Source organism: Tamandua tetradactyla, chromosome 6, assembly GCF_023851605.1.
Source record: "Tamandua tetradactyla isolate mTamTet1 chromosome 6, mTamTet1.pri, whole genome shotgun sequence".
Classification (NCBI taxonomy): Eukaryota; Metazoa; Chordata; class Mammalia; order Pilosa; family Myrmecophagidae; genus Tamandua; species Tamandua tetradactyla.
The window spans coordinates 73407265-73426715 of NC_135332.1; the positions used below are offsets into that span (position 1 = coordinate 73407265).

A 19451-nucleotide genomic window follows, 5' to 3' on the forward strand; every position below is an offset into this window, starting at 1 on the left:
GCCCAGGGCTTTACCCACAGACCCCAAAAGAAAGGACTTGCTTGCTTTTTTTCTTAGCTTAATTTATCTTAAAAAAAAAAAAAAATGGAACAAGAAAATCATTGCACCAGCATCCTAAGCCTCAAATGAATAAAAAACGACAACACAAACCAAAAGCAGGTCCCCTGCCCCCGCCCCAAGCAACAATATACTTGACATGTCTTTGGCAACAGTAACTTAACGTGGTCCACGCTGTCAGCTCTGGTAACAACAGCTACAAAAATAGTCCGTGCGTGGTGCAGTGGCACCCCCTCCTGGCCCCACCCCTGCAGGCAGAGCCCCCATTCCTTTGGAGCTGGGGAGTGCTGTGCCAGGCTGAGCAGTGGCCTACTGCAAACAGCCTGGTACAGGCCCTTGTGGCAGGGTGGCACAGAAGACCCCCACCTTTCTGGCCACCCCCCGCTTCATCTCCCAGGCGTCAGCAGTGTGTCCAGCAGAAGGGGGGCCCAGAGCCTGTGGGCGAGGGAGGGAGAGCTCAGGGTTCCCATCTGTCAGCGTGCAGGCCACACGGAAAGCCCAGGGATCCTTGCCTGGCTCTGAGCAAACCAGAACCAGGTGTGAGGGGCTGATGCGTAGGAGGCTGCAGACCCATACGGTATAGCTCCTAAACCGGTGAGGGTGCCAGCGGTCTGCACACAGCAGGAGCCAGCCAGACAGTGCACGCGTGGCCCCTGGCCTGAGGGCAGGGCCCCGGCCGTGGCGGGCAAGGTGGCCAGTGGCCAAGCAGGCCCACGATGGCAGCAGGCGGGAGCCCGGGGAGGAGGCGACAGCTGCAGACACAGATATGCATGTGTCCAGACACCCATGGCTCCGTGGCCCCCAAGGGCTTCAGGTGACCCTAGGATGTGGTACAAACCCAAATGTCCAGGACAAAGTCTCCCCTAAAGTAACAAGGGGTAGTAGACACATGCCCAGCTCCACCATCCAGGGCCAAAGAGGGAGCTTTCGTCCCCCTAACTCTCCAGAGTGTCGTGTGGGCACCCAGAAGCCAGTGCCCACTCATCCTCTGTCACCGTCCGTGCTGCTGCGTGGGACAGGACGGCCATGGAGCCCAGTGACGCCATCTCCATGGGGTCAGCCACCCGGATCTCAAGCCTCTTTCCGCCCACCAGTGCCTGGTGCGGGCCCTGCCCAAAGGGAAGTGCCACAGGAGGGTGTGGGGAGGTCCGCAGGAGATGCCTGGGATCCCAGGGCCACCCCCAACTCCGCCCGCCCCGCCTCACCTCCGACTTCCGGGTCGGAGACTTGCGTGATGGAGAAGCGAGACGCGGGCGTGGGTGAGACGGTGAAGCGGGAGAAGGGGGTGGGGGCGGCGGGCCTGGGCTCCGCAGCCCCCGCGAAGGCTGCCTTGGCCGGCACCAGCGAGAAGTCGTCGTCCCACTCGAAGGCGCTTCCTGCGACCGGGCCGTCACTCGCGTCCGCGGCCGGGCAGAAGGGGGCCGGTGAAGACCCCGCCCCGCCCCGCCCCCGCTCACCCTCCTCCGCGGCGACGCCGTCGGGGGCGTGGTCAGCCCCCTGCGGCCGGGCAGGGGCGCCTGGGGACGCGGGACTGCCGGGCAGGAAGGCGGGGGGCGGCTCCTTGGCGCTGGGGAAGGGCTCCCCGAGTTCCCGCGTGGGGCTCTCCTGCAGGGGGCGGGCAGGGGGTGAGAGCACCACGTGGCTCGCGGGGCCGGGCCATGCACCCCGACCCCGGCGGGACCCTCGCCCCGTGCCCGGCGCCCACCTGGTCGAAGAGGTAGACGGTGACGTCGTCGAAGAAGGACACGGCCTTCTTCTTGCGCTCCAGGTCCTCGCGCAGGGCGGCCGACAGCAGGCCCGGCATCTTGAGCAGGCTGCGCAGGTGGCGCGCGCTCTGGCTCTCGGCCACCACCACGGGCACGGGCGGCGCCTCCTCCTCGCTGTCCTCGCTCGGCTCCTGGACGCTGTAGCAGCGGAGCTCCTCGTCCGACTCGTCGCTGTCCTCGCTGTCCTCCTCCTCCTCCTCGGGCCGGCGGGCGAGGGCCGCGGGGAGGCCGGGCAGGGCCAGGCAGAGGGAGGCCCGTTCGGCGCCCGCCGCCCCGGGGCTCCCGCCCGCCCCGGTCCGCTCCTGCGGGCCCTCCTGGGGCCGGCGGCCCGCGCCCCGCGTGTCCCACGGGACCGCGCTCGGCAGGAAACTCGTAGGGCGGCCGGGGCTGCGGGAGGGCGGCCCCTCGGCGGGGCCTGGGGGCCGGGGAGACTCGGGCCTGGTTCTGGCCCCGCAGGCGCTGGGCTCTGGATTCGGCTCCTCCGGGGTCGGCGGCGGCGGGGCCTCGGTGGGTCCCGCCCGCTGCGCCCCGGCCGCTGGGGGAGTCGGCACAGACCACAGCCCGCGGCTCGGCGGGCTCTCCAGGCCGGGCTCCGGCCCCGGCGCGCAGCCTCCAGCACCAGGCTTCTCCTCGGGGCCTGAGGGGGGCTCGGGCTCGGTGTCCAGGTCCGAGAAGTAGGCCGAGTCGCGGTAGGGGTTCTTCTCGCCCAGGCCGCCCAGGGAGGCCGCCAGCAGCGTCTCGGGCCCGGGGCTGTCGCCCTCAGAAGCCATCTCCCCGAAGGCCTCGGACTCGTGAGCCTCCTTGAGCACGAACTCAGGGGACTCGTAGTTTTCCGTGTCGTAGCCGCTGTCCGGGGCGCGGGGTTGCCCGCCGGGGGTGCCAGCGGCAGTGGGGCTGCAGGCCTCGCACCCGACGTCGCTGGCCGAGGACGGAATGTCCAGCGAGTCCAGGGAGTCGGGGGTTCCCACCTGCTTCTGCAGGGAGCGCAAGACCGGTGTGTCTGGCTTCGCCGTCGGCGGGCCGTCGCTGGACAGGTCGGTGAAGACCCCCGATGTGGCCTCAGTCGTGTCCTCGTCCTCGCTGCCCAGCGCCTCTAGCTCAGGGGAGCCGCCCCAGCTGTCGAGGGCCAAGAGGGTCTCCGCATCAGCCCTGCCACCAGCTGCAGGGGTGGGCGAGGCGGGCAGTGTGGCGGGGGTGCCAGCCTCCTCGGCAAGAAGTGGGGTTCCTTCCTGGGAAGGGGAGGGCACGGAGGGAAGCAGCAGCTGGGGTCCGGCCTCCTCAGCCATGCTGGGCTCAGCCCCGGGGTCTTTGCCCCTGCCCCCTGCTGCCTCCACCCAGAGGGACGTGACAGGACAGGGGACAGAGATGCCCTCGGAGGGACAGAGAGGGAGAGGGCAGCTTGGCTCTTGGTCAGGGGAGGCCACCTGCGGCCCAAGAAGAGGCTGCCCAGGGTCCTTCAGGGCCAGGGGGTGGCCGGGTTCAGGCACAGGCCGCCATGTGTACTCCGGAAGGGGGAAGCCATCAGTGGGACCGTCTGCGTGGCCCAGGCCCCGGGCGTTGGGTGCCCCGCAGCAGCCGCCGCTGTTGTTGTTGGCAGACACGTTGGAGCTCCAGTGTCTGTGCTGGGCCTCGGCCTCGCCCAGCCCCTCCCCGCCCGGCGACGGCCCCCGGCTCCCCGTCGGAGACGCACCCAGGGGGTCCTCGAAGGCCGGGCAGAAGGTGGCCGTGCCCCAGGCCACATCCTCGGACCCCGTCTCGGCCAACAGCAAGGCCCCGGGCGAGGGCGAGCGTGAGGGGCAGGGTGGGGCCCGCTTCCTGCGTGGGTGGTAGCCGGAGGAAGCCCAGGAGCCGCCGGCGGGGGCTGCGGGTCCCAGCAGCGGTTCCAGCGAGGCGGTGGCGCTGCCCTCCGAGGCGTCATCTACGTCATCGGCGTCCGGGCCGGGGCCGCGGGCACAGCCGGCGCAGTCGGGGTCGTGGCCGGCAGCGGGCTCCTCCAGGCGGATGAAGTACTCGCTGCCCACCGAGGGGCTGTGCGCGCTGAGCACCGGGACCACGCCAGGGGGCGCGCCGTCCAGAGCGCAGAGGCCCCGCAGGCGCGCACCGCGGCCCGGGCTGGTTGGAGGGAAGGCCTCGGCGCCGCGGGCCGCCTCCCACTTGTACTCGAAGTTGAGGCCGCGGCTGGTCTCGGTCACGGTCAGCACGTCCTCGCCGTCGGCGCGGAGGCCGTCGCTCGAGAACTGCTCCAGCAGCGGGAAGGAGGAGGCGGCGGCGAGCTCTGCCACCACCCCCGGGCCCACGCCGCCGCCCTCGCCGACCCCGCCGGGCCGCAGCGAGCGCCAGCGCTTCTCGAACTCCTCCTCGGCCTCGGAGGCGCCCTTGGCACACAGATAGGACAGCAGCAGGTGGACCTCCTCGGCCGTGGGCCGCTGCTCGGGCTGCAGCCAGCAGAACTGCATCACCTCGTACCTGGGGGCGGGGTCAGTCAGGCCACGCCCCCGCCAGGCCCACCTTGGAGTGAGGTGACTGTTCCGGGGTCCCCCTTGCTCACGGTCAAAGTTCCTTAAGGCAGTTAAGGGAGCCTCCCAGTGGGCTGAGACCCAAGTTCTCCCAGGTAGGCTCGCGGCCGCAAGCAGGCACCCCCTCCCCCTCCTGCGGTAGTGAAGAGCCCAGAGGGGAGGGCTGGAGACCCCAGGGCCGCACTGAGCCCCCTCAGAAAGGCCTACACCCTGCCTAGGGCCCCTGGCCCCCGCCCACCGGCAGTGCTGTTCTCACCAGCGGTCCGACAGGGGCAGCTGCAGCTGGGGCTTGGGCAGCTTTAGCTGCTGCTCACGCACTGCGTACGCCAGCACCTGGCGGTCCGAGTGGTGGGGGTAGGGCTGGGTGCCCAGCTCGAAGAGTTCCCAAAGAGTCACACCCAAGGACCTGTGGAGGGCAGGGAAGTGGCTTAGGGACGGCTCCCAACATAACACATTGGAGCGAAGGCCCAGTGCCACCCTGCTGCCCTTCAGAAGGCCCCCCTGTTCCTTCAGTTGACACATAAGACAGGCCACCCCCAGGCCCAAGCCCAGCACCCAGGGGGCCAAAGCAAATAAAATGCACACTGGACTTGCAGAAATATACCCATTCATTTGTCCATTCATTCATTCAGCACATACTGAAGGCCAGACATGAGAAGGGGTAGGTGCTGCCCTGTGGAGTGTCAGGGGAGGCTGAGGGCAAGCCCTGCCCTTGGGGACATCAGGGAGGGCTTCTCGGAGGAGGTAGGCCTGGGTGGCGACTGCCTGAGGCAATGAGGCTAGGAGAGAATTGGGGGCAGTGGGGGGGGGGGGGGTGGCCAGCCAGAGCACACAGGTGAAAGAAGGAAACTGGGTTCTTTCTGTGGATGGCAGCTTCCCCCACTCCTTGGGACCACTGGCAGTCCCAGGAGGAGAAGGTGGGGGGAACAGAGCAGATTAAGCATAAAGATATCACAGTAGCCTTTGCCAGCAACATGTCACTGAAGACCCAAGAGATCAGGGTGGGCAAGGAAGTGTCACCTTGGAGAGGCAAGGATCCAGGGAGGAGGGGCCACAAGCCAGACAGGGCATGGGGGCGTCAGGGAGGGGGCACAGGAAGATAGCTTAGGGGAGGGCCCTGAATGGGCAGGAAGGGGGTGCTGTTCCCTGGGCTGGCTCTGAGTTCACCCAGTGCAAAGGGGGTGGCCAGATGGAGGGCTAGGGGAACAGGGGCTGGTCCAGGCCAGGTCCAGCAGCCAGCCTGGTGGAAGAGGCCCCAGTGGCCTTCTGATCCCTCAGGACCAGCTCAGCTCCAGGCCCGCTGGAGGCCACAGGGTGGGGACTGACCGAGCAGACCCCAGGGGCGCTTGCAGGCTGCGGGCTGCAGGCAGTGGTAGGTGCCAGCCCCCACGCCCCACTGCAACCCCACCAGCCCCAGCAGGGCCAAAGGGGGCCAACACCTTTCCCCTACCAAGACCCTTCACCCCAAAACAAGTGCTGAGCCAGGCCCCAGAGCTCCTAGGTGGTAACCCACCCCTCAGCCCCCACTGTTCACAGGGAGTTTTTGAGCCTAAAACGTACATGGTGGCCCTTACATTTGTGGGTGTCAGCTTGCTGGGTCCTAGGAGGCAGAGGCACCCTGACCCTGCGAGGGGCAGCCCCAGCAGCGAGGGCCTCTTCCGGGCAGTGGCAGACGGCACAGTGCCACGGGGGTGGGTATGGAAACGTATGTGCTCTCACCCGCGGCCGCCCCCCACGCGCAGCCCGCACCACCCCGGGGCCGGCCTGCAGCCTGCCCCCTGCTCAGCGTGCCCCAACGCAGCAGCCCGCCAAGGCCAGAGGGGACAGGCTGCGCTCCGGAGACGCCCCCAGGCCTGCGCTCACCACACGTTGCTGGCCTTGGTCTGGTCCACCACGAGCAGGTTGCCGTGCACCTCGTCCATCAGCTCGGGCGCCATCCAGCGCAGCGGCACCCACAGCTGGTCGGCGGTCACCAAGTAGTCCTCCTGCCCGGCACGGGGGGTCACGGGGGGCCATGCCCTGCCACGCCGGGCTGCCCAGCCCCTTCTCACGCCACGCGTGCCATGGGATGGACTGTGGCCACCCAGGGGGTCCCAGCCCCCCCCACTCACATTGCACTTGCAGTGGGATGGGCTGTGGTCACCCAGGGGGGCCCGGGCCCCCACTCACTCTGTACTTGCAGTGGGACAGGCCGTAGTCACCGATCTTCACCGTCAGGTCGGCAGAGAGCAGACAGTTCCTCAGGGCCAGGTCGCTGGGGGCGGGAGGGGCAGGGTCAGCAGTGGGGGCGGGGGGTGGCAGGCCAAGGGCAGCGGGGATGTCCGGGGGCTGAGGTCCCTCTTCAGCTGCTGGCCCACCTCTCACAGAGGGCATCAGGGTAGCAGCCTGGGGGGGGGGGTTGTGCCCCTGCCCCCCCTTTGCCCAGAGCCTGGTGGGCAAAGCTCCAGCCCTCAGCTCACCACACAGAGGGAAGGGGGTCCACCAAGGCAGACTGTGCCCAGGTCCCCCGGCGACCTGCACTGGAACCCCATCCCTGGACCCCACTTTGCATCCTCCCTGCTCCTCCCAGGACCCCAGTGTGCTCAGGGAGGCACTGGGCTGGGGAGACAGTCCCCTGCAGCCTACAACATTTCACCGCCAGCCCACCCTGCTCCCACCAACCCGTCACCCACAAGGCCCTGAGTGGAAATCGAAGGGGGTACCCGCCTGGAGTGTCACAGGCCCTGCCTGTGCCCTGCCCATCACCCAAGGTTGGGGCCCAACCTGGGCCCTTCTACACGCACCCCAGAACAGAGTGTGGGGGGGACACAAGTATCCCTCTGCAGTGGGCGGGTAGCCCCTGCCACTCCCTCCAGTGCTGCAGCTGTCTGTGGGCTGCTAGCTTCACCACCCCACAACCCCTGCCTTTTGGCTACGTGGGCATCTGGGGGGCTGGGCACATGGGCAAAGTCAGGGCCTGCACACACCCGCCATGTTAACGCTGGGTCGGGGAGTCTGGGGGCCGGGTCCCGCCTGTCCTCCCCCTCGGCGGCCCTGGGGTGCAGCTGGGGGCGGCCCCAGGGCTGGGGGTCTAGGCGGGGCCGGGCGGGAGGCTGGCAGCTGCCCTCTTCAACAAAATCACTGATGCTGGAGTCGCTGCGTCATCACTCAGCACCAGGATGTTGTCGAGGAGGACGGCCGGGTGCCGCGGCTGCTCCTCCATCACCGCATCTTCCAGCATGTTCCCCCACTCGCCCCGGGGCTGCCCGGCCGCACCCTCCGCAAGCCTGCAGGGTCTGAGGCCTGCCCCCAAGCACGCACACCTCCACCGCACCCCGCGGCCGCGCCCAGGCCCGGCCCCACCTCCCCAGCCTCATACTTCAGGAAACCCCTTTTCCCAGGCCACACGGCGAACGCAGTCAGGCCTCCCATCCCCACACCCCCTCCACAGGTGCACAGGGAGCCCCAGGGTCCTGGCCAAGGGGGGCGCAGCGCCGAGGAGCTCCCTGCCCTCACCTGTGCACGTAGCTGTGGCTGTGCAGGTGCAGGACGCCGCAGGCCACCTCACAGGCCATGCGCTGCACGGTCAGCGGGTCGGGCGCCACGGCCTCAGCCACCCGGCAGCTCCGCAGGTAACCCTTGAGGTCCCCCTGTGGGAGGGGCACGCCCACTGTCACCTGCCACCAGCGGCGGAGCCGCCCAGGTCCTTCCTCCACACCACCCCACAGTGACTCCCACAGCCCCCAGGGTGGTGGCGAAGAACCTAGAGGCTCGTGAGCCTGGCTCCAGGGAGGCTAGTGGGACCCGAGGACCCAGCCCTGGGGACAGGCACGGTGGTGCCCAGCCAGGACGGAGCCGGCGGCTGCAGGGCAGCCGCCATTCCCCAAGGTTGCAGAGGGTTCCCGCCCTGTCTGCCTCCCAGGCCACCGCCATGGCCCATGGCCGCCTGTGTCTGCAGGGGAGGTACACAGGGAGCACGCCTTTCAGGGCGGGTCCAGGTGCAGCCATGGAGGCAGTGGGGGACACATCATGAGCCTCCCACTGCCCAGGGTGGCCCCCTTGTCTGTGCTAGCACCCCCATCTCACCGTGCCAGGCACACAGGCAGAGGGGCCAGTCAGAGCCGGCTGGCCCCCAGCCCCTAAAGGCCCTGACCGGGTGAGGCTGGGAGGAGAGGGGCAGGTCCCCGGGCCGGCTTTAGGGTGGGCGGGCACAGGCCCCACTCACCAGCGGGCAGAACTCCAGCACCAGCAGGTAGGGTGTCACCTCCGCGCACTGGGCCAGGCACTGGAGCAGGTTGCTGTGTTGCAGAGCCCTGGGGGGCAACGGCGGCCCCTGAAACCCCGCGGGGGGCGGGGCGGGGGCGGGGCCGCGGGGGCGGGGCCGGGCCCTGCGGGGGAGGCGGGGCCGGGCGGGCGCACAGCGCGGCCTTTGTCCCTGGGGCCCACGGCGCCCCCCCCTCCCCGCGCCCCACCTGCCCCGTGCCTGGAGCGTCCCCGGCGCCCCCACCTGTAGGGCTGCGCCTCCTCCAGGAACTGCGCCTGCTCCTGCACGCTGGCGCTGGCCGTCAGCTCCCGCACCACCACCTGGGTGCTGCCAGCACCCGAGTGCACCTCGCCCAGGAACACCTGCGGGAAGCGGCATCACGTGCGCTCCCAGCCTGGCACCAACCCGCGCCTTCCCGCCCCGTGCCAAGCTCCCACAATGCGTTGTTTCTCTTTCAGGGTCTCAGTTTACCCGTTCGCAAAATGGGTTCTGGATCCCTCCCTACGCGCGCCTGCGTGTCATGTTTGGACTCCTTTGTATTCAGGCCCCCCTCCCCATCCCGTGCTGTTCTCGGCTCTCCCGGGGTCTGCAGCGAAAAAGAGGGACCCAGGGTTCCCCCAGGCTGGGGTCAGGGGGTGGGGTGGGCAGCAGGACTGAGATGACCCGTCCCCAGTCCGAGCCCTCCCTGCAGGCGCCTCCCAGCAGTTTGGACCCCAGGATCCGCGAGAAGGGGCTGCTGCCTGGGGAGCCTGGTGGGGGAGGGGCAGCAGGGCCTGGAGGGAGGACAGGGTGGGGGGCGCTGCTGTCCTTCCTGCCCCCACCCCTGCGACCAGGACGGCCCACTCACCTTCCCGAACCAGCCGTGGCCGATCTCCTTGAGGTAGAGGAGGCTGTGCCTGCCCAGGTCTGTGGACCTGAGGAGCTGGACTGTAACAGCGCGGGGGACTCAGGACCTCCTCCATCCCCCCTCGCCCAGCCCCTCTAGGCACTGCCCGCTTGGCCTGTTTTGGGGAGCCACCCTGAGACACGCCCCCGTGCTGGCAAGGGCAGGCCAGGCCACCGAGGCGGAGGCCACACTTCGGGGGCGCCATCAGGCACCAGGACCCCTTGGGAGCAGGGACAGCTGCTGCCCGGGAGAGCCCCAGACATGCAGGATCCGTCCAGGCATCTTCTAGGGAGGTCTGAGCAAGGGACCCCAAAGCTCCAGGGACAACGCAGGCCGGGCGAGAGAAGCCGGAGCCCAGAGCCAGGACCTGCTGCCCGGGCCCCACTAGGCAGGCAGAATGGCTGGCAAGAGGCTGGCGCCAGGGGGACGTGGCCCCGGCACAGCCTGTCCCCCGGCCCCTCCCCTCACCCCCTCCCCTCGCCCCTGCCGCAGGCTGGCATCTCAGCACCAGGCGACCAAAGGCCCTTTGTTGGGGGCTGCTTGGCACAGCCCTGTACTGGGCACACTGGGCCCATTCTCCCCGAGGCCCTGCAGGGGAGGTGGGCGGGAGGAAGGGGCCAGGCCGGCTGGGGCTGCCGAGCCCACCCACGGAGGGATTCCCTGAATTCTCTCCCACGCCGGCTGCCTGGAAGCCGGGGAAGCTGGGGGTGGGGGGGCGGGGCATCAGAGACCCCAGGGAATGTAACACTTGATGTGAAACAGAATTTGGGGTGTGTGTCCCTTGGGCCCGCAGCCCGGGCTCCTCCCAGGCCCCAGCCTGCCTGCACCCGCACAGATGCGGCTGCTTGGCGGTGGCCCCGGGGCAGCCAGGAGGTGGAAGGGAAGGACCACGTCCCTGCCTGGTGGGCTCCCTCTCAGTGTCACCCCAAACCCTGCCCCTCCCTCTGTAGCAGAGTGCACCCAGAGACGCGAGGCCAGAGCTGCCCAAACACAGGAAACAGGCCACACTGCCCTCCTTTAGGTCCTTGTCCCCCCCAGTCCCTGGGAACTGTGCCTGGCAGGTGGCTGTCCATCTGGTGCCACCTTGAGATGGGAGGTGCCAAGTCATGGAGATGCCACAGACCACAGGCTTGAGCCAGACAGAGTCCCCTGGGTGGCCACTGGCTCTCCACCAGTCCCCAGTGTCCAGCACAGGGCTCGCAAGCAGGTGGCCCACTTGGGGGTCTGTCGGAGCCTGGGGCTCAGCTGGCAGAGGTGCAGGTGCCAGGAGGTGCCGGCCCGCGTGCTGCCTTCAGTGGCCGCCCCCAGAGACACTGGGGTGAGGGGTATCCTGGTCCCCCAGCCACGTGATGGGCCTGTGACATCTGCATGTGCCTGGTTCAGAGCCCCCCAGGGCCACCAGCTCAGCTCCCTGGCCTGACAGCAACACCTCCACTGTGTTCCCAGGGGCTGGGGGCTGAGATCAGAATGCATGGAGGCTGCCGAGGGGCCCCCTCCCCTAACCCGCTCCAGGCAGAACCCTATTCCTGCAAAGCCTGCCTTGGCCACTTCCCTCCCGCGCTTTGGCTCCACGGAATGGGGGGGACCCCTGGGTGGGGGCAGGGGATGGTCCTGCAGCCCGGGAACAGCAGGAGGAGGTCCCTGCACCTCCAGGCACCAGGCCAGTCCCAGCCCCTGTCCCTGGGGTCCCCGAGTGAAAGGCGGGTTCGTGCCCCTCCCACTGGTGCCCCTGCTTGGGGGGGCCCCGCCCACCAGGCACAATAGGGCCCGTGTCCCTGAAGGCTGGCGCCTGGGGTGCGGGAATTTGGGGTCAGGCCTCCCGGGCGGCGTGTGGGCGGCTGGTCCTGGGACCACAGAGCCTGGCAACCCAGACCCCAAGGGTCCCTTGCTGCCTCTCACTCCGGGGCCCCTGAGGAGGGGGAGGGGGAGGTGGCAGCGCTTGACTGGGCCCAGGGTGCAGCCACAGGGGTCCCGGGCAGCCCCCGCCGCCCCCACCCCACTCACCTGAGCGCCCCGGCTGCTTGGCCATGGGCAGCGAGACCTCGGTGAGCGGCAGCACGTACACGTCGGGGCCGCCGGGCGCCGCGGCCGCGGGGGAGCCCTGGGCGCCGAGGTCGGCAGCAAGCTCGTCCCCCTCGGCATTCTCAAACTCCTGTGGGCCAGGGCCGCCGCCGTGAGCCCATTCCCGGGGAGCCCCGCGGGCGGGCCCTCTCCTCCTGGACCCGGCTCCCCCGCCCCCACCCCCGGAGGATTCCTGACCTAGAGAGGCAGCCCCCCACCCAAGCCTGGAGAGCTGGCTCCCCTCCCCCCACGACCTCCAAGGCCGCTCCCCATGGACCCAGCCGTCCCAGGAGGGCCCTGCATTTTGCTGTTTCGGTGGTGGCGGGAGATGTTTCTCCCCAAGGCGGAAGCCAAGAGAAAAGATGGCTCATGCCAGCCCCAAGGACACAGGCCCCTGAGTCTATCCTGTCGCCTCTGCCTGGGTGCTGAGGCCCACCTGAGGCTGAGTGGTTCAGGCTGGAGGCAGGCCTGGGACTCAGGACGGATGCCAGGGGCTGGGCCTCAAGCTCCCCCAAGACCTCTCAGACACCCCCACCGTCTCCCCCAGCCCCAGCCATGGGACCCTGCCTCGGGGGCAGGCCGGGGAGGGGGTAGGGTTGTGTCCTCAGCCCCCGGCACACTGGCCAGGCTTCTGCTTTGGAACGTGGCTGCCATACCTGTCTCGGGGAGCCTGCTGCACCCCACCCCCACATTCCTGAGTGGGAAGCCAAGGTCTCTGAAGAACCACTGGCCTGCTGTACGCGGCTGTCTGATAAAAACCAGTCCCTGCCCTCAAGCACCGAGTCCTGCCCGGCTGGTACACATGAGCTGTGGGATGCCCCCAACACCCACTGCCCAGCTGGGGAGGCAGAGGCTCTGCCAAGAGCCACTGGAGCCGCCCCCCACTCTGGGGCCCGCGCTCATGGGGACAGATGCGGGGCTGGAAGCCTGGGGACAGACCCTCCCTTCTCTATGCCTTGATCTTCTCAGCTGTACAGAGGGGGGTGTCTCCACAGGCCATTCTGGGTCTGAACCCAGAGAGGACAGACGCACTAGGTGAGGAGGTGGGGTGGGGTCTGCAGGGAGCCCCTTCTCCATGCCTGGGAAGACTCCCCCCACCGTGGGGCCACAGAGCTGCCAGAGCTGCCCTGGTCGCCTGGCCAGCCCCAGTCCCAGCCCCTGCACTCCAGGGGTCGCACACCCCCTCCCCAGGCTTTGGGGACAGACCCCACCAACCCCGACGGCGGGCTCGAGTCCATTACCTGGCCAGGCTGCCCGGAGGCCACCCAGCTCCTGCCGGCCGCGCGAGAGATCAGGTAAGCCAGCACCAGCATGGCTGCCCGGTCCAGGCAGGGTCACGTCCAGGCGGCCCCCCACCCAGGCGGCCTGGGGCTGGAATGTCCTAGGTACCCAGCTCTCAGGAGGTCAGGGGGCCACGGGAGGCCCTCATCTGGGGCCGCCTTCCCACAGGGCCCCGAGGTGGGGCTGCCTGGGGTCCCCCACCCGCAGCACAGGAACAGCCAGCTCTGTCTCAGCCCGCGGGTCAGGGAAACAGGCGCCCAGGGGGGGTGGGGACCGGGCAGGACCAAGGCCACAGAAGGGCGGTGCACCAGCCAGCATGTGGGGGCGAGCGCTGTGCAGAGGGTGGCCTCGTCCTCTTCCTGCAGGTGGGTGCTCCCATGGCACCCCCACCCTGTGACATGACGTAGGGGGAGGAGGGTGCTGTGTCTTGTGCTGCTTCTCAAATATGGGCACTGGGGGGAGACCCCAGGAAAGCGGGTGGCTCGGGATGGAGGTGCCCCCGAAATACACGCAGGACTGTTGGGCCCCGCCCCAGACTGGCTCCTCACATCCCAACCTCGCCAGGCGGGGGCGGGGTCGCCCCCCTCGGAGTACAGGAATCTGACCTCCAGCCCTGGGCGGGGCTGCTCCCGGGGGCACGTGAATGGCCACTGGGAAATGTACAAAAAATTGGCAGGAATGCTGCCGTGGGATTGGGGGTTCTCTTTGGGGTTCGAGCTTTGTCTGAGCCTCAGCCTCAGCCTGCCTGCTCCAAGCTGCAGCTGCCCCCGCGGGAGGGGGCGCTTCTGGGCTGGAGCAAACAGCATCCCTGAGAGAAGCCCCAGGGCCCCTTGCCACCATCGCAGGGGGAGCGGCCTCAGCTTTAGCGTCCAGCCCAGGGTTAAGTGCCTAGAGCCCCCGGCCTCAGAGGAGCGACCCAGGCAGAGGCCCTGCCTGGGCACCCAGCGGGGCTGCTCGGGGGCCAAGCTCTTCCCTGGGGAGCAGAAGGGCCCAGCGGACCACGCGAGATGGTACTGGCGCCCGGGGGCACATCCGGGCAGCTTCTGTTTCCCGTGTGGATTTGAAGGCAGGGGATTTGGGGTCCCCCGTGCAGGGGGCAGTCCCTCCTCCACAGGAGGTCAGCATCTGGGACCCCCCCACCACGGGTCAGGAGGCCCTTGCCCCTCACAAAGCCACTCACCCCGTCCAGGTGCCTGAAGGGCCCCCCCTGAGCCCCCAGAGTCCCTGAGAGCCCCTAGAAAGCCCCCTGAACCCCCAGAAGGCCCAAGACCCCCCAGAGGCCCTAAGAACTCCCCGAAGGCCCCATAAGGCCCCGCGTGCCCCAGAGGCGCCAAGTCCCCAGAAAGCCCTGAGAACCCGCAGAGGCCCCCCAAGAGCCCCAGAAGGCCAGAGAGCCCCCCGAGGCCCCGCGCTGACCCCGCCAGCTCACCTTGAACCCGATGGCACCCTTCTTGCAGCACAGGCAGGCCAGCATGAGGAGAACGACGGTGAGCAGGCCGGACAGCGACACGGCCACCACGGCCAGGGAGGAGGGCCAGGAGAGCTCGCTGAGGGGCGCGCCGTCTGCCAGGAGGACAGCGGTTACGCGGCCCGTCCCACCCGAGCATGGGCTCGGGACCCCCGCCCTGGGGACCCCCAGCGTCCCCAGACTCACCGCGCCCCGAGGCCCCAGCAGAGTTGCGGCCCCACTGGGGAGCAGGGCCTGAGCCCACCCAGCCTGGGTCTCGCGGGGACCCCCTCTACGGCACTCCTGGATAGCAGTGTCCCCATGGGAGCTCCCGGGAGCTGTCATTGTGGTCACTCGGCCAGGGCGGGTGGGGGATGGTCACGGCCACAAGATCCCAAGGTGGGGGACACGGCCCTGCCAGGTGGGGCAGGGGTGGTCGCAGCCTCTGTTCACCCCCTGGGCTCAGGACAGCTCAGGGTTGGAAGTAAAAAGCGGAGCTCCCAGAAGCTCCACCTGCCTGGTTTCAGGTCTCCCCTCCTCGACTCACCCCCAGGTGAGGCCAGCTGGCCGTGGCAGCCTGATGGGGACGTGGGGGGTGTGTGGGGGGGTGGGGAGTGGGTGCACAGTTCTTGTGACTGCAGGGGCTGCGCTGTCACCTGGCTCTAGCTCTGGGGACAGAGAGGCCCTTTCGTGCCTCCCCTGACCACGTGCCAGCCCCAGAGGTCAGGGAGGAGCAGGGACCCGGGCCCCACCCACTCAGCTGGTGGCCACCACAGGACATTCTCCAGGGTCATGGCCCGGGACAGGGTGTGGGGGTCAAGGTGTGGGGGGAATGGGACCGAGGCCTGGGGGGCGGCTCCCATCCCTTCCCAAGAGGCGAGTGGGGCCGACACCCCGTTTCACTTGGACGACACCCCCTAAGTCCCTGCCAACTTGGGGACGCTCGCCCGTGGGGGCCGGAAATCACACCCAGATGCCCCCTGGCTGGTGCATGCTGAGGGCCCACAGGACACCCTCCGCCCCCTCAAGTCTTATTCTGGGGACGGCAGGGAGGGCCCCCCCCCCCCGGCTGCCCAGACACCCCTTGGAACACAGCCCCGGGGGAGCAGGTGGGGGAGGACCAGGGGGAGGTCAGGATTTCCTTCTCGGCTCTGTGGACCCAGCCTCCCCGCCGAGGACCTAGGCTGGGGCTGGAGGGAGCAGGGGGAGGCTGGGTCCACAGAGCCGAGAAGGAAATCCACTGGGGATGAGAGGAGCCGAGAAGGGAGCTGCAGACCCGGGAAGGGGACAGTGAGGGAAGGGCCCTGAGGCACAGGGCTGCCATCCAAACCTGCACTCAGGTAGATTCAGACATCGGTGGGTGTGTGTGCAAATGCGCATGTGCACGAGTATGCATTTGTGTGAGCGTGTGTTCACACGTCCACATACACGTACTTCCTGGCTCTGTCGCTGAAGGGACGTGGGAATAGGGATCCCGGAGACCGGAAACCATCACACACACACCCCCCGCCTGCTGGGCACGGGCAGGGACTCAGCTGCCCACTCAAGGTCACCAGCACGCCAGAACAATCCCCTGTCCAAGAACTCGTGCCCAGGTAGAGAAAAGTTGCAAATGTCTTCATCGTTTGTCCCAGAAACTTCTAGAAAGCCCACTTCAGCGCACCCCGTGGTGCCCAGCCCTCAACGCAGCATCGAATGACGCTGGCCTCTGCAACCCTCAAACCTTCTCACCACAAAACCCTGGCCCTGCTCGGCCCCCCGGAGCTCGGCCTAGACCCCCAGCCCCATACACCCCCGCCCCTGCCCCACACCTCCGCAGGGGCGCTGCCCAGGTCATGCCCTCCCACCTGGGAAGGCCACAGCTTTGTCCCTGCAATGGCTTGTTTGGTGACTTGTAGGGGCCGCCAGCAACACGTCCGCCGAGACTGTGGCTTCTCGCTGCCACCTTCCGCCATGCAGCTCCCGGCCCCCCACCCACCCCACCTGCGTGCTCACCCCAGACCCAGGTGCCATGGGGGCCCACCTGTCAGACTCCAGGAGCCCCCCTCTCTCAGTGGGCGCGCCATAGGCATTCACCATGATTCCCAGAACGCTGCAGACTGGCTGGGGCGGGGGTGCCTGTGGGGCAGAGCAGCAGCCCCCCAAAGCCGTGCCCGTCCCGACCCTCAGGATCCGCAAATGGGTGACCTTCCATGGCAAAAGGGGCTCTGCAGGGGGGTTGGGTAAAGGACCTTTCAATGGGAGAGCATCTGGGTTATCCGTGTGGTCCTTATAGGAGGGGGCGGGGGCCAGAGACAAGGCGCCCAGGCCCACAGCTTCACCCTGGAGCCCTGGTGATTGGGACCCCTGCTGGGTTTGCAGCGGCTTATGACAGCTCCTTCCAGGGTCTCCCCAGGGCCGGAGCCAAGCCAGGGGTGCAGCTGGGCCATAGCTCAAGCTTCAGGGTCCCCTGAGCCGGTGCCCAGGCTGAGTGAGTGAGGCCAGCCCAGACAATGGCCTGGGGGAACACAACCGTCCTGGGGGCCGCGCAGAGGCGGGTGAAAGGCTGAGGCTGGCGCGCAGCTATGCCTGGGGCAGGGTGAGGCCGGCGCAGCTGTGCCTGGGGCGGGGGTCACAGGCTCACAGCGGGGGTGGCAGGGAGCGTCTTGTTTGCAAGGGTGCCTGTCCAGGGGGGCCCAGCTGGGTCACCCTGAGCGTGGCCCTGTCTGCGCCCTCAGCCGCAGCCCACCCACCAGCCCCTCTTCAGAGACAAGGTCTGGGGTGAAGAAGTGGGGAGAGGCCGAGGACCAGGGGGCCAGGGAGGTGCCTGCGGGGTGACAGAGCCCCCAACCTGGGTCTTTGAATCCAGCCCTGACCCCACCCCACCCCAGGCCTCAACTTCCCCACAAGGCCGGTCAAGCAGACGCTGCAGGCGCAGAGGCAAGGCCAGGCAAGAGGGGAGGATGGGATGGGTGGCGGCCCCCTTAGGCTGGGCAACAGGCCTCCATGGAGCTGCCGACGGCTGTGACCAGGTAGGCACTGCTGGGGGGCTGCTGGGCCAGAAACGCACCTCCCACAGCATCCCCCTGACAGAGGGCCATGGCCGCCTTGTCTCGTGGCCTCACCGGGCATGGCACAATCTCTGGCCCTGCCTTACACTTGAGGGAAGCGAGGTTCAGAGAAAGGAGGCCAAGAGGATTCCGGAAGGCAGCCAGGGCAGAGCAGAGGCCCAGACACCTTCAGAAGGGACCTGAGGGTGGCCAGAGCCCTTGGCTGAACCCCACTCTGCACAGAAGACCCTCCCAAGCCCCCAGCTCCAGCACCTTGCCCACCGCAGCCCAGCTGGGGTCTGGGGGCACCAGTGCAGGGGTCCCTGGAGATTCAGATCCCCGGCAGCCCCCTCCACCACTGGGCTGTGCCACGTCAAGCTTCTGCCTGATTATCTCCAGGACACGTCACCCGAGGCACCCCAGGGTTAGGCCCCATGTGTACGAGGAATTATTTATTTTCTTCTTATCATCACCAAGGCGCCTGCCTTAACCAGATGAATTCATGCAGGCAGTGACTGTGGAATCCTGCTCCCTCGTGGGAAAACACGAGCTGTGCAAGTCAGACGTATTTGTGGAAATAAATACACCTGTTCGGAACGATAATACATTTTATGGATGATGAAAATGTTTTGAAACTACAGAGAGATTGTGGCTGCACAACATCAGGGAATATCCAAATGCCACGGAACTGCACCCTTCAAAATGCTTATTGTATGTATATCAGTTTGCTAGCTGCTGGAAAACAATATACCAGAAATGGACTGGCTTTTAAAAGGGGAATTTAATAAGTTGCAGGTTTAAAGTTCTAGTGCTGAAAAAATGTCCAAACTAAGGCACCAACAAGAGGTTACCTTCACTCCAGAGAGGCTGATGCCATCTGGAACACCTCTGCCAGCTGGGAGGTCACATGGCTGGCATCTGCTGGTCCCTTGCTCTTGGTCACCATTGCTTTCAGCCTGTTTCTTGAAGGAATTGCTCATTTGGCATCTGTGGGCCTTCACTCAGCTCCCCCGGGACACAACTCTGGGTTCTGGCTGGCTTAGCACCTCATATAGGAAGACACAGGGTGACGTGTGCTGGGCTCCAAACATCGCCAAACATCCGTGTCTCTGCCAGCTCCGAAGCAACTGTTCCCCAAGCGTCCGTATCAGCTCTGAGGTGTCTTCAAAATGTAAACTAGTCCAGATCCCTCTGGAATGGGTGGAGTCACATCTCCATCTAATCAAAGGTCACACCCACAATCGGGTGTGTCACATCTCCATGGAGATAATCTAATAAAAAGTTTCCAACCTACCGTATTGAATGGGGATGAAAAGAAACGGCTGCTCCCCCAAAGGTGAATCAGCATTAAAGCATGGCTTCTCTGGGGTGCATCATAGCTTCAAATTGCCAGAATATGTTGTGAGTTTTATCTTTCAATTTAAAAAAAGAGGGGGCAAAACAATTTGGGAAACAGTGCCTCCAGCGTTCAAGGAGCACTACTGTTTTTGTTTGTTTGTTTTTCCAAGAACACAAAACATACTTTATCAGCACAGACAAGCAGCCATACCAAGGCACAACAGAAACAATCATTAGCAGCCAAGGGTTAGGGCTGCCTGCAAAAATAGTTTTTCTTTCCTCTAGCGTTGGTAAAAGCTATAAGAGATATAAAATACCATCTGTAGCAGCAGGTCAGGAAACTAAAGCACACTCACCAGTGATACAGAGAACATTAGCAAAAAGACACAATATTGGAATTTAGATTGAAATGCTAGTGATCAATGAAAGGAGGGCTCAGGGGTATGGTATGAATGAATTTTTTTCTGTTGTCTTTGTATTTCTTTTTCTCAACTGATGCAAATGTTCTAAGAAATGATCATGATGATGAATACGCAATGACGTGATGATATTGTGAGTTACTGATTATATATGTAGAACGGAATGATCAAAAGTTAAGGATGTTTGTGTTTGTTATACTTTTTAAAAAAAAATTTTTAATTAATAAAAAAATATATACAACATTGGAGTCCACTACTTTAGTGCAAAATGTCTAGGGTAGAACTGTAAATTCAGTCCAACAATAAGAAGCAAACACTAGTGAAGGAGGATAAACTAGGACAACTCCAAGTCCCTGGTTCCCCCCTTGGCTCTGAAAGAGTTAACAGACCCTTGTTTCTTATCTAGCT

The 19451-nt window shown here is 66.0% G+C and overlaps 1 protein-coding gene across 1 annotated transcript in view; it reads right to left on the reverse strand.

The window, feature by feature from the left end:
- Positions 1-58: 58 nt before the first annotated feature.
- AATK (apoptosis associated tyrosine kinase) overlaps positions 59-19451 on the reverse strand; it is a 40160-nt gene continuing 20767 nt past the window's right edge. Inside the window, exons 2-14 of the mRNA XM_077166192.1 lie at positions 14240-14373; positions 11473-11620; positions 9430-9509; positions 8826-8944; positions 8544-8631; positions 7835-7968; positions 6509-6593; positions 6203-6324; positions 4596-4745; positions 1763-4289; positions 1515-1662; positions 1263-1433; positions 59-1166 (exon numbers count right to left, since the gene is read on the reverse strand). Of these exons, the coding sequence (XP_077022307.1) occupies positions 1129-1166; positions 1263-1433; positions 1515-1662; positions 1763-4289; positions 4596-4745; positions 6203-6324; positions 6509-6593; positions 7835-7968; positions 8544-8631; positions 8826-8944; positions 9430-9509; positions 11473-11620; positions 14240-14373 (3944 nt within the window). The 3' untranslated portion in view covers positions 59-1128. The remainder of the gene's footprint in view (positions 1167-1262; positions 1434-1514; positions 1663-1762; positions 4290-4595; positions 4746-6202; positions 6325-6508; positions 6594-7834; positions 7969-8543; positions 8632-8825; positions 8945-9429; positions 9510-11472; positions 11621-14239; positions 14374-19451) is intronic.